At 52.3% G+C, this 14134-nt stretch overlaps 4 protein-coding genes across 4 annotated transcripts; 3 read left to right on the plus strand and 1 right to left on the minus strand.

The window, feature by feature from the left end:
• Positions 1-3575: 3575 nt before the first annotated feature.
• Positions 3576-4398, plus strand: A1O5_09320 (uncharacterized protein; the record flags this gene model as incomplete). Its single annotated transcript, XM_007749899.1, has 2 exons — positions 3576-3866; positions 3922-4398. The coding sequence occupies 2 exons, from the start codon at positions 3576-3578 to the stop codon at positions 4396-4398; spliced, it is 768 nt and encodes a 255-aa protein (XP_007748089.1).
• Positions 4399-6577: 2179 nt separating this feature from the next.
• A1O5_09321 (uncharacterized protein) lies at positions 6578-8731 on the plus strand (the record flags this gene model as incomplete). The annotated part of the gene is made up of 1 exon (XM_007749900.1): positions 6578-8731. The coding sequence occupies one exon, from the start codon at positions 6578-6580 to the stop codon at positions 8729-8731; it is 2154 nt and encodes a 717-aa protein (XP_007748090.1).
• Positions 8732-9493: 762 nt separating this feature from the next.
• A1O5_09322 (uncharacterized protein) lies at positions 9494-10834 on the plus strand (the record flags this gene model as incomplete). The annotated part of the gene is made up of 1 exon (XM_007749901.1): positions 9494-10834. The coding sequence occupies one exon, from the start codon at positions 9494-9496 to the stop codon at positions 10832-10834; it is 1341 nt and encodes a 446-aa protein (XP_007748091.1).
• A 663-nt stretch (positions 10835-11497) lies between these two features.
• A1O5_09323 (uncharacterized protein) lies at positions 11498-13507 on the minus strand (the record flags this gene model as incomplete). Its single annotated transcript, XM_007749902.1, has 1 exon — positions 11498-13507. One exon carries the CDS (start codon positions 13505-13507, stop codon positions 11498-11500), a length of 2010 nt encoding a protein of 669 aa, XP_007748092.1.
• Positions 13508-14134: the final 627 nt, after the last annotated feature.

The raw sequence follows: 14134 nt of genomic DNA on the forward strand, positions 1-14134 counted from the left end.
AGTTTTGAAAGCCCCCGTTAAAGCCCCACTGAAAATCCAGGTAGAGCATACATCAGAATACGAAGAACAAACCGCCGACGTTGACGGCAACGACAGCAACGACAACAACAAGCAAGCAAGCTAGCGAGGAAATCAACGACGAGAGAGAAGAGAAGAGAAGAGAAGAGAAGAAAAACACAACGAAAAACACAATGGCCCGCCCGCCGTCGTCCACTGTAAGCTTCAATCCCCCTGTCTTTTCTTCGCGAAGAGTGTCTCCCTCCTATTTCCTTTTCTGCGAATGCGATCAATTGGAGCCCCTTTCCCCCACCCCACTGATTGACACCACTATTCTGGACTCCATTGTGTAACTAACCTTGTGCCTTGCTTACCTTGCTGCAATAGAGCGATGTGTGCCTGTACTTCCTCGCGCTCTTCCTGCCGCCGCTGGCCGTGTTTTTCAAAACCGGGTGCGACTCGAATTTTATCATCAATATCCTGCTAAGCATTCTGGGGTGGTTGCCGGGTGTGCTTCGTAAGTCTCCCAGTGCCTTCTTTCTCTTGGCACCCTTGCGTTCTTCTGCAGCCAGATTCGGATATCCACTGGGGGGAACTGATCTGATATCGAGTTGTATGTGTATAGACGCCTGGTGGATCATCACCAAATACGAAAGACCTGCGGCACAGCCGGCCGTGGTTGTCGTCTAATGAGATACATGGAAGGTCGGAGATTTGTACGGAGTATTGGCCAAGTTACGCCCGGTTGACCCCCGATACATTACGAGGAGACATACACGTTTGTTTGAATCATGGGGGGCCAGGCTCAAGGTGTTTGGGTTTTTGTCTGCTTTCCAGGACCTGGGGTACAGTTGACAACGGCGGTCGTCCCCTTAAATTCGATTTTATACTCACGACGACCACGAGGACGACGGCGCGGGACTGGGAGAAGGTGTGGTTATGAGAGAATCTATAGATACTATAATGGTGGTGTGAAAAGCAGGAGAGAGCCTCCCCCGAGAGGCTCATTCAATTGCCTCAAAACTCCTTTCGTCGAGTCCTGTCCTTTCTTTTTTTTGTCTTGACGCCCTTGTACTTGCCTTCGGTCCTTGCCGCCCCTAGACATGGGTGGGCTCTCACCTGGCTGTATCTCAAGCTCCGTAGACAAGTACGACCTGTTCGACATACTATGTGGTGATCTGGTGACTTGTACAGGGTAATAATTAGTCCATATTAGAGTGCTCTCCGTATTTAGTAGGGATAGCAGGTCTTCACGATGTAGACATTCGCATAACAATAATATTGTCCCATATTTTAATGTAGTCCGTATATTACCTAGCGAGACTAGGTAGCATTACCGGAGTTCTACATAAGCCTTTTGGTCATGCCTCTTCCTCTGTATCCACAATATCAACGTTCGTTAACTTTAGACACCTATACCCAATACCAATTTGGGGCCCTTGACGGTATTGGACACTCACAACTTACCTAGGTGTATCACTTTTCGAGCAATGCTTCGATCTTCCACATCCGTCAGCGAGAGACCGGTTCCAGGGATCTCAAGTCTCGCAACTTTGGCTTTTCATAAAAACAGGGCTTGAGATCTCTTAGCCCCGACACCCTACGTGAAAGACGGACCAAGCTATCACACATCCTGTTCACTCAATGCTTTTAACCGCGATAAGTCGCACGTTGTACATGTCTCACCTTTTCCTCAACCCTATCATGGTCGGTACACTCAACGACTTCAGAGACTGCTTTCGAGGTAATGGACATATCCTCAAGATGTCCGTGGCGGGAAGCCATTGGCCCATGTGAGCTCAATTGTCGACCTCCCGTCATCACCGATCCAATATTTGCCGAGACACGTTTTGCCAGGTCTCATTATCAATGCATGTCTCAAGTTCGGGATAGCTCACACGCTCTCCCTCTTCAACGCGCTCGTAAGAGTAGCTCAACTCTCTTTCTAGATGACTCGTGCACGACAACTGTCTCTTACACTGCAAGATCCTCCAGATGGCAAATGGAAAGGTGAGGCTTGAGCCAACGTCCAGCGCGGCCATCTCGACTTTGGGGATGTTAAAAGAAGGGTAGGAGTCGCAGTGGAAAGGTGGATCGAAAAAATACTGCCGAAAGAAATAGAAGTCGGCGCCCATTCCACCAGCAACGAATCTGCATTCCGTCTCGTGAGCGCATTGTCGGACTTACATAGTGGCATGCACGAACCACTTCCGCCTGTGCTCGGGTTCAAAGCGAGCCTCAAGGTTCCTGATCGCACGAAGAAGCTCACTCAGATCTCTTGAAAGATTATGTTGAAATTCTTGGAAGTATTGATGACCTGGGGGGGCCATTTTGCAAGGCAGGCTGATGTATCGTCTGGCACGCTGTCGGATCGAGATTCGCAGAGTATCCGCGTTGAAGCCTGGGGTAGGAAATTTTCCAGCGGGAAAGTGTTCGGAGTCCTGAGAATGAATTCGAACCTGCTGATTATTGCAACTGTGTGTCGTCCACACTTGTATGGTGTACAGTTGCGAATTGATCCAGGGAGTTGCAAAATTGTTTGGAACGGCCCTTTGTCGCTTTCGCTTGCAGGAAGCAGTTGTAGATGGTGTTGCAACACGGAAGAGAAGGCTGGATTGCGTTGTCAGGCGGTAACACTTACCTTTACCTCTCCCTCATGGAGCTCTGCCAGCGACGGGACCAGCCTGATCCTGCCCACCCTTGGCTTTAAAAGCGGTTCTTCGCGACTCTCCACAACTCACACTGCACGTCGTCGTCGTCGTCGTCGTCGTTGTTTTTTTTTTTTTTAATTTTTTTTTTATATTTTATTGCTCTCATGCCGTGTGACTGACAATACGACAAGAGAGGAAGTTATAATAGACATGCTGATGGGAAAGTGTCCCGAGACGAGGCCAAGATGGGTGCAGAGGCAGTACGTTGTTGGGCATATTGGGTTGGGAGGGCGTAGTGGAAGGTAAGAGTACTGTAACATACCTGTTACAAGTATAGGAAGTGAGGAGAGGTGACACCAATTCCAAACGGAGACATTTCGGTGACATTCTCAGTACCCAGTAGCTGCATCGCTACCCCAGCAGCTCCGCTGGCGGCGGAAGCCATTTCCAGTGCGGGGGCCTGACAGCGGCAACATTGGTCAGTTGGTGTGGGCAAGTGTGGGCTACTTCTTGTTAGGCCGAAGCCGAGACCAAATTTTGATCGTGTGCAAAAAATCTGACCGACTCCAATCCGAGAACCGAGTCTTGCTACAAGCCGTTCACTCCCACCATCTTCAGAGGAGTTGGTGCCTTTCCAAGTATATTCTTGATCAACCCATATTCCGCCCTTCTCCTACCAGCACTTATCACTCGCTCCAAAGTTTACGCAGAGTCACGAATCTAGGACAATCCGAGCTCGATCCCTCCTGCATCTTTCGCTGCCTCACCCTGCCTTCCCGCAACCACAGCCGGAAACATGCCTTCCGGGTCCGTTGAGGCTGGCGTTAAAAGAAAGCGCTCGAGTACGTTCAAGTTGTCAGGGTCGATTTGCAAAGACCCTCCCCCTACAATGGAGGATTTCCAGCCTCTCCAACATCCCATGGCTTCATGGTCTCGTTTGACTCACATCCTCCTACAGGGGCGCAGTCTCTCCCCCCGCCCGAACTTCCTCGACTCATCGCCGAACAACATGTCCCTATCGCCGCGACCGACAAAGACACAAAGAGACTGATTGTGGTATTGTCGAATGCCTCCCTCGAAACGTACCGAGCTGCACACACCGGAAAAGCCGGAGGGAAAGAGGAGAAGTATTCGCTCTTGAACAGTGACGAGCATATTGGTGTCATGCGGAAGATGGGTCGAGATATAAGTGATGCCAGACCCGACATCACTCACCAGGTGGCTATATATCCCACTGGACCTCTTGTAGTGGCGAGCTGACTTCAACGTCCAGTGCCTTCTTACTCTCCTCGACTCTCCCATCAACAAGGCCGGTAAACTGCAGATCTACATTCACACAGCAAAGGGCGTTTTGATCGAAGTCAGCCCCACCGTCCGGATTCCAAGAACGTTCAAGCGATTTGCCGGTCTCATGGTCCAACTGCTGCATAGACTGTCTATTCGATCGGTAAATTCGCAGGAGAAACTGCTCAAGGTCATCAAGAACCCCATTACAGACCATCTGCCACCAAACTGCCGGAAAGTCACTTTGAGTTTCGACGCTGAAGTCGTCCGAGTCCGCGACTACGTCGATACCCTGGGTCCCAACGAGAGCATATGCGTCTTTGTCGGTGCCATGGCCAAGGGCAAGGATGACTTTGCCGATGCGTTCAAGGACGAATCGATCAGTATCAGCAACTACAGCCTCAGCGCAAGTATTGCTTGCAGCAAGTTCTGCCACGCCTGCGAAGATGCTTGGAAAATCATCTAAAAATGCCAGCAGGACTTGTTCAAACAAGGTAATGGCTCAAAAGACTGATCTCTCGTCGCAGGACTCTATTCTCTCTCTCCAACCGCGGGCAATTCTGGCGACCTGGTTTCGATTACAACATCAAAGCCAGGTTGCGTGAATGTCACCTCCAGACGGTTTGTGCTGCATTGGGGGAGTGTTGGATCTGGCGTTTGTTTTCACAACAAGACATAACATGGTTCAACAAAACCTCAAGGCGAGATTTCTTTTCTTCGTCTGAGATACACGTAGGTGCATGTCAACCTGCCCTACATTGCTATCCACAAGATGTCAGAACAATGAGCGATGAACAAAAGTTGGGAGGAGAGGTGCCGGTCTCGGCGAATCGTGTTTGATAAAAATGCGGACATCTCTGCTTGTCCGCCGGATAGCAGAAAGCGGACATTGAAGGACGCCGCTTGCCCAGCAGTCAGCTGGATGAGGAACTGGGTGCATCTACTGTAACCATCTCAGTATCTCTATACTATCATCTATTCAAGTCCATGCTCCCTCCATCTACCTCCCTATAATTTTCTTGTTTGGAAGGGCTACATAATAATAGCGTGGCCGAATGAAGATGAGTATTGGGGTCACGTGATGGCCGTACGCTGTAGGCCTTTGCAACATGTGTAACTTGAGCTCTGCTCTTGGGAAACGAGACTTGTTGAAACTTTCCTCGTGTCCATCTCTACTCGGTACCCTCAGACATCCTGTCCAATACGTGGTGCTTCAAATCCTTTCTCGCGGATCCAGAACACTTGAACCAGTTCCTCATCTTGCCGCCGCCACTGCTGCTGCTGCGTGGCTTCGACTTGATGCTCCCACAACAGAGGCAATGAGGTCGATTGATGAGAAGAGCTTGGACAAATCAGACTACCTTTGGCACAGACGAAAAGGCACATTCTCGGCAGCCCAAGGCAGACACAGACGTTGAGTCAGGACGCGGTAGCTCTATGCAGGTCGTGTCACGCTCTTTGTCGAGAATACCCGTGAGTTGAGGGCGAGGGCGAGAGGAAGGGTGAGTGTGAGTGTTGAGTAAGAAGTTGACTGACACCCAACCTGGTCAACCGTCCAAGCAGTTACAAGGCACCATCACTAGCCGCTGCATTGACGCCCGAACGATTCGCGACGGGCCGAACAGACACCAACCACTTGTCGCCATTGCTTCCTCATTGTCCCAGCCGAGAAGCCATCGCAGCCATCGTCGTCAACGTGCAATTCCCCGACGCCATCACCATCCCCACCCTGCGTTTGCCCTGCACCTCCCAATCAAGCCTCGACAGATATTCACAATTGGGCCATTTTTCCCTCTTCCATTGCCATTCCGGTCACTTTCTCCCGGACTCTTCCTCCCCCGACCCACACATCCCAAAGCCAAGCGCAGTGCTTCGACGTGGCATTTGCATCCGCCATCCACGGGCCACACCGTTTCATTGCCATCCCGCCTTTCTCGATTGGTTCGCCACCATCGACATCTGGAGCCTCTCCTCGCCTCACCCATCATGCATCAAGCATTGTCTTTCCATGTCAGATGGGACTAGGAGTTAGTGGGTAGAAGTCAGGCGTCTACAGGAAGCAAGGCGCAGGTACCCCCATCGGCGCTCCCAGATCCCGCCGTTGGGTCGCTTGACCCCATGTCTATGGTTTCATGGATGGAAAGAATTGTTTTCCGATGGATGGCTGATCATCACAAGACTTGTAGCGAACAAACCGCCGGTGGGAACTTGTCATCTTGGTTGCCCGTTGCTGATCTTTTGCTCGACTCCTCTCGTTACCAACGGATCTTATAAACAAGTACAGCATCATTGTCACCTGGAACTGCCTTCTCTTTAGCTTTCGTTGTACAGGTTCAAAGCCCTCTTCATCTTCTCACTTTTGTGCAGGGATCCATTTTCACGGTGACACAGTCCGTGGGAGATCGTTGAATCCAAACTGCGAGTACACGGTCTCGCCAGGTCTCCAGACCATATCACTTCTCCAGACAAACAGGTTGCCAAGTCCAATCAGACTCATCGTTATTGAAACTCACAAGGACACCGAACGACTGCTCTCCATCCAGCAAAAGCAAGAGGACCATATAGCTCGCCAACCACCACATCCCTCTTTCTCTAGCGTCTTCTCGCTCCCAGTCTCATCGCTCGCCTGTTGTCTCTACGATCCCATGCCTTCCTCTATTACCCTCACCGTCAGCCACCTTCCGACGTCGACTTCGTTCTTCCTCTCCGCCCTCCAACCGCTCAACTATGTCTTTCGCGGCCGACAAGAGCACACAATCGGGTTTGGCCCCGCATCCCCACCGAATACCCCGGCCGACTTTTGGATCACACAGGAAATTCCTGGCGTGCCCGCGGGCGCCGCGCACGTTGCTTTCCCTGCCGCATCTCGGGCACAGGTGCAAGATTTCTTCCTCGCCGCCCTCAAGGCTGGTGGGAAGATCCATGGGGAACCATGTCAACGGGACGCCGCGGGATATTACTCGGCCGCGGTGATTGACTTTGATGGCAATTCCATTGAGGCCGTCTACAGACCTGGATTCGGCGACGAAGTCAACAAGGAAAATGCGGATGCGAGAAGCATGGTGTCTCATCGGAGTGCGAGCGTGAGAGCACCTTCCACTGTGGCACCTCCCAAAAGCGTCAGAGCACCATCTCAGGTCGCATCTCAAGCCGCGTCGTATATCTCGAGCCCACCCAGTATACCTCCAGAAAATACGCAACCCAAGCCAAAGCCTTCTGGGGATGTTCTTGGGTCGTTGATCAATGAGGCTCGCAATGCCGCTAATGTAGCCCGCGACCTTGTCAACAGTATGACACCCAACCTCATCTCTTCGTCCCCGCCAAAGCCATCGACAGGTAACAACTCAACGGGCGGTGGCAGTGGTGCAGGTGAAGCCATTGTCGGCACCCTGCTCGGCGTCGCCGCCGGCGCCGCCTTAACCTACGCCTTCAGCAACCGATCAAAGGAAGACTCTCGTGACGATCGTGAAGAGCACAAGTTCGTACCTCCTCCACGCCCTTCCGTCACCGGCCGCAGTGTTACCGAACCTGTCAAAGTGATGCGTGCGGAATACTCGACTGCCAATTCCGAGTATCAGGGGGCTTACGCGGGAATGGGTTATCGGGCCATTGAGCCGGCCCCTTCGGCATATACGTACACTCCCCATGAATCCGGTGAGCAAAAACTCATCGCCATGTACGATCACGATCCTCCGGCACCCACTGTTCAGACCTTTCCCGACGCTGCGTCCACAGTCCGCCCTGCTTCGGTGACGAGGAGAGTGAGCATGGATTCCGGAGTCGGCCTTGGGGTTGTCCAGCGCGATTTTGACGTCGCGTCGCATGCTTCGTCGAAAGCGTCACGTCAGTCGAAAAAGAGCACAAACGCGCCACCGCCGACGAGTTACCGAGCCCCGACTGCACTGACGGTGAAATCTAAGGTTTCTGCTGCGTCCGGTGGCGGCCGTTCGAGATCCCGCGCAAGCAGTTTAGGTCGTCTTGGGAGAAGTCTCACGGGTCGTTCGTCGGCGGACCAGCCGAAGTCAAGATCACAGTCTCGACACAGCACGAGGTCGAGAAGAAGTCGGCGTGATGAGTTTGAGGATACCGCGCCGGAGAAAGAAGAGGAAGAAGAAGAGGAAGAAGAAGCCAGGACGGTGCTTCATGTGACGGAGACGACACACCGGTCTTCAAGCCGTGTGTCTTCACACCACTCACATAGAGAATCAAAGGTAGCGAGTCACGTTTCTGTACATCAGTCCCAGGCAGGATCCAAAGCACCAAGCCATGTTTCAGCCCACCAGTCCCAGGCTGGGTCGAAGGCACCAAGTCATGTCTCCGCACACCCGTCGCAGGCAGCAGGATCCAAGGCGCCAAGTCATGTCTCTGCGCACCAGTCGCAAGCAGGATCCAAGGCAGCAAGTTATGTCTCCGGTCACGACTCCCAGGTGACAATAAAGCCAGCAAGTCGAGCCAGTTCAAGGCATAGTCGAAGAGACCCTGCGGAGTATCCGCTTCCGCCATCTCGTGCGGGAACATGGGCTGGTTCCGACGTCGGCAAGGCCAGCTTCGTGTCGGCGAGGTCGAACTTTGGTCTTTCCGGGCCAAGGACGATTATCGGCAAACTCAATCCTCTGCGCGATGGAGGAGAGATCATCGAGGAGGACGACAAGATGGAGACAGCGAGCATGCTTTCCAAACAGAAGGAGTTGGCCAAGTTAGATGTCACGGATCGAGAGGTCAGGCCGGAGGATAGTGTAAGCCAGATCTCGGTGGAAAGCCGGAGGAGCAGGAGGAGTAAAGCGAGCAGTAGGAGATAAAAGAAAGACGGCAGGCGTATTGCATTAAGAAGAGAGCAGGGAGGGCATGGAGTACTTCGTCAGCATATTTCATGGATTGAATGGACAGGACACATGGCAGCATAGCGCACGCGATTGATTTCCAGCCAGGAGATGGCGGCAGAAGACGTTTGGGATTCAGCTACCTACTTTTGCGAAGTCCTGCTGAGAAAGATTGATAATATACATACAATCTCTCTCTCTCTCACACACACATACACACACACACACACACACACATATATATATATAAGGAGTCGCAAGATTGTTCAACTTGTCTTTGCTCCGTGGAGGAAAAGACGCACAGAATGACATTGCTATGGATGTCACCAATCAGAATCGGCCCCGATTTTCACCGACCATGTGATATTAAACTGACAACTGACTCTAACTCTTTGTCCTTCGAATTCCTCACCTACTGCAAATGATATGTCTCTGTCTCCTCCCCCTTGTGGATATATCATTGTCCACTGTTGAACTTACTCCCAGACGGACCCCATCTGGATTTTTGGCACTCGTGAGAGCTAGAGAGTGAGTTAACGGCTTTTGACTGGAGCGGAAACCTTTGGGGAAAAGGGGAAGTAATTAAGCAAGAATCCCGATTATCCCTGAAGAGGAGAGACGGAGGGAAAGGAAGAGAGAAAGTGTGTGTGTGTGGCGAGAGACAGAGAGAGAGCGCACCTCAGACACAACAAGACACGGGACACTGCCGCAGCGATGTTCACCACCATCAGTCCCGCCACAATGAATTTCCCCTTCTCATACCCTTACGACGACGACATTACGTTTGATTCCTCGCCCGCAATGACCATGACGACCGCGACAATGGCAATGGCAACGGCGACGGCGACGGCGACGGAAGCGTTACTCCTCCCACCATGGCCTGCTCCCGTATCTCTTCCGCTCCAACAACCACAGCAACAAATACCACAGCTACCGCATCTCTCCTCTAGCAACCCGCCGTCGCAAACCTCGCCCTCCTCCCCCTCCACATCGCCGTCGTCCACGTACAGAAGCGAAACGGCAAGATGGAAGGCCCTAGTCGCGCGGGATCCCCAGGCAACCAACGCGTTCGTCTACGCCGTCGTCACCACCAAGATCTACTGCCGCCCCGACTGCCGCGCACGGCTGGCTCGACGCGCCAATGTACGGTTCTTCGACCAGGCCGTCCAGGCTGAGAGCGCCGGCTTCAGGGCATGTAAGCGGTGTAGGCCGAACCGGGCGAAGCTTGCTTATGCAGACGTCTCGCCGTTGTCGTCGTCATCTCCTCGGCCAGAGTCCCGTCTAGGTCTGGCGTTGAGAGATGAATTCGTCTCTGGTCAGAATACGCCGGGTAATCGAAGTGTCTCGTCTGGGTCGGTGTCTGTTTCTGTGTCTGCTGAGACCAGTCCGGGGCGAGACGGCGATGTGGATGTGGATGACATCCACACGAAGATACAACGCGCAGTGCTTCTTGTCTGCCACTCGGCGTCCGAAAAGCGCCAGCCGTTGAGCCTCTCCCAATTGGCTGGGCAGGTCGGATTGAGCAAGTGGCACTTGCAGCGCGTGTTCAAGAAACTTCAGGGTGTTACGCCGCGCGAGATGGCCGAGCAGATCATTCAAGCAAAGGCGGATGGGCGGTTGACGGCGACTACAATGGCCAACCCAATGATGATGGCAGATGACACCGTCCCTACACAGGCGACAAAGTTATGTGCCCCGGTGTCCACGTCTACAGCTCGTTCGAGCCCACGCGCAGATGACCTAGCATTCCCTCCCGCGCCACCACTGCCGTTGATAGACACCAGTGGCACGGACTGGTTCGACGACCAATTTGACAGCCGCGCCGACCACTACTATCATCAACAGCAGCAGCAGCAGCAGCAGCAGCAGCAGTGCCAGCGCCAGGAGGAGTACCAACTCCCAGCGCAATTCGCGGAGGATACCCAGACCATGACCATGACCGTGGATAATGCAGCTATGGAAGTCGAAATTGAATTTATGGAAATGGGTCTCCACGCCGCAGCCGCCGACGACTACAACGCGGAAAATATACTGAACGATCTGTTCCCGGAGATCCTTGTATACAACACACATAATACATGAGACATAATAATATATATGACATGTGATATGATAGATCCACTGATCACCATAACCATAGCCAGAACGACAGTGAGAACGCTGATAGGACTGAGAAATGCGAAGGTAAGACCCAAGAACAACGGTACAATCAAGCGCAAGACCAGAGCGTCAGTAAGGAGGGCAATGGCGAGATCTTAAACCTAGGTAAAATTAGAAAAATGCGGGCGTTAATTAGCTAGTCTACTTTTCACCGATGGTTAACTACCTAGTAAAAAAGGGTCCAATAAAATCCTGCGATCGCCTATGAAGGCTGGCTGGCTGGCTGGCTGGCTGGCTAGTCAGGCGAAGGCTTTTGGAAGGACAAAGGGTGAATGCGAACGAATTGGGAATTAATCTCAAATTGAGCCCCAGGGATGGAACAGGAACAAAAGCGCCAACGCCAACACCAGCACCAACACCAGCACCAACACCAGCACCAACACCAGCACCAGCACCAGCACCAGCACCAACAGGAGCAACAGCAATACACAGAACCTACGATCACGACCTGAACCGGCTTATTCTTCGTTCATAAGTCATCATCATCTCTCACTCCCCCCACCAAAACAAAACCTCTCCTCTCTTGTCTCCTCGCAACCCCCGCAGAGGAAGGGGAAAGGCAAGCAGGGGAGAAATAAAAAGGGATCATAGTACAAAGCCAAGTTCGTCCCTATTGTCATCCGACAAGCGCGCCCACTCGAGCAACAGGCGGAAAAAGTAACACTCCATATCCTCCTTGCGGAGCACCTTGGCCGCCCAGTCGCGCCCGGCCTCGGCGATCATCTCGGCCTCCTTCAAGTGTGGCTTCCACCAGATCTTGTGACCAAACATGGTCCCGTTGACGCCCGCAAAGTACGCCAGGCTGCTCCAGACGTCGTGCAGCCGGATGTCCTGTGGCACAAAGTGCAGCCACGCCGTGAGGCGGGAGTCGTACCACTCGCGAAACAAGGCTGTCTTGAACGGGAGGGAGTGCGAGTAGAGAAACGGCAAAAAGCGGCCGCTGAAACCGGCGCCGTCGAGGTCAAACAGGAATCGATACCGCCAATGCGCCTGGAAATCCGTGGGGCTTACCAGATTGAATTCTTGGGATTGGTCGGTGCAGTCTTTGCCACCGCACCGGGCGATGAAATCAACAATTGCAATGTCCGTTTGCAAGCCAAGCTTTTTGACTTGGGCCCCAGGGATTGTCTGATACTGATATTTGGAGTGGTCGGCGGGACTGGGAAGGAGGACGGTCACAGCATCGTGTGGGTGGTTGGTTAGATTGTTGGCCATGTGCACAAGGCGTTGGCGTGCCATCCCGCGCCAGGCACCGCTGTCTGAAGAGACACCCTCAGAGGTGGCGCCGCGCCAGAAGAGAATGTTTTCTTTCTCCTCAAACGGCAGGTCCGGAAAACCCGCGTGATAGACTTCTTGTCCAGGTGTACCTTGGGGGTTTGTCGGCGCGTAGACGACTTTGTCCATATAATTCCAGGCGGAAGGGTACAGGATGTCGTTGTAGGCATGCGGTTTAGATTGAGAGAAGACTGGCATGAGCTGGTAGCTGGTCTTGAATGCCGCAGGCGAGAGGTAGAAGCCGTGGAGATGAGCTATATCTGGTTGATGGCATATGTCTGCTGCATCAGACCAGTTGCCCACAAATTGGCCCAGAGAGTGTGGGGCCACGCAGCTGCTGCAGATGTGAGATTGGGATGAAATGTGTGGCGAAGTCCGTGCAAAGGAGGAAGGGGGACAGCCTATTGAGCCAAAGGCACGGAAACTGTTGCGCCAGGAGTTGTCGCGAAAGACAGTTTCTGTACGCTCTGTTTCGGGAATTGGCAGCCATCCGCCTGCACGATCATTGGACCAACTTGAGCTACCGCTCTTATCTTGTGCTCGGCCCTGTTCTCGGAGAGATTTGATCTGCTCATACGGTACAGCGACCCTCGATTCGTCGTTCAAGTTGAAGGCCAAGTCCATATCAGGGAGGTGTTGGGCAAAACTGTTGATGAGAACAGCGACACCCTCAAGCATCCATCGATGAGTGGGCAGGACGTTCTCTTGCACTTTTGCTTCTCCGTCTCGGATGGTGATGCCCGAGATTTCATTCCACGGATTCGATACCATTTCCCATGTCTGCCTCCTTAGATCAGCGGGTGAGATTGCGCGAAAAGGTAGCAAATCATGGTAGATCTGGTCGTATTCGTCCACTATCAATACGGACCTATTTTTTGCGTATTCGAACCAGACATCGAATCCGGGGGGAGGGTTCCGATTGTATCGTTGGGTGTATCCATTAACGGCCTCTGCGAGCGAGGAAGTGCTTCCCACTGTCTCAAGATACTTATTATGATGGAGCGTGGCGTCGTACATGAGCATATCAATGGGATGGAAATGGACATAGTCTTTCTTCAACCAAAGGGGAAAGATGAGTACGCAAAGGACGACAAAGAGTAAGAATTGTCGAGACGATCGCATCGGGTCTTTGTCACCCAATTCCTGTTGTATCCAACGATACGCCCATTGGCCGAAAAAGATCAAGAGAAAGGATAATGTCGTCGCAGAAGATGGCGTTTGAGGGAAGGGATTTCTATGTGACCAAATAAACTCGAATGCGGGTATCGTAGTGGTGAATGCGGTAAGGTACGCTGTCATTTCCAATGCGCCGTAAGTCATGATCTGCGGATGTCAGTACAAGTTCTGCAAAAGACTCTACCTGCACTTACACTATGGAGAAACGATATACATAGGACACAGAAAAGAAAAACATAGCATGCCATAGCAAAAATTGTGCCAACATCCAGTGGCGGCAAAAGGAATAAGAGCCAGAGTCGATATTCGGGCTTGAAAAAATACACCACGGTAGCCGCGATCGACCAAATAACTGACGTGGCAATCATGGCTGAACTCCAGAGCACTACGCATCGTCGTCCTGAAAGACCCCTGCCGTCAGATTTTGGAATAGTCTCATAGGCGATGACGGCAAGGCATAAATCCAGTGCAAGGGCACCAACTTGCATCATGGGAATTGTCTTCGGTTCGCCCAGGGCAAGGGTGCAGATATAGGTCGAGTTGGTTGAGGCCCATAGACCTTGCGTGAGATAGCATCCGTACGAGACCATAAAGATAGACAGGAGATACCGAGTTCGTGGTCTTAAAATGTAGGTTCTGGCAGCTGCACGTAATGATTCGTATACAGAACTGTCGGGTTTTTCTTCTTGGTGCAAGTCAAGCGAGCGCTGGGCTCTGATGGAATCATAGACTGCCAACATGAATGGTAGAAACATTTCTACGCTGTCGATA

The sequence above is a fragment of the Cladophialophora psammophila genome (assembly GCF_000585535.1).
Source record: "Cladophialophora psammophila CBS 110553 chromosome Unknown aczJe-supercont1.16, whole genome shotgun sequence".
Taxonomy (NCBI): Eukaryota; Fungi; Ascomycota; class Eurotiomycetes; order Chaetothyriales; family Herpotrichiellaceae; genus Cladophialophora; species Cladophialophora psammophila.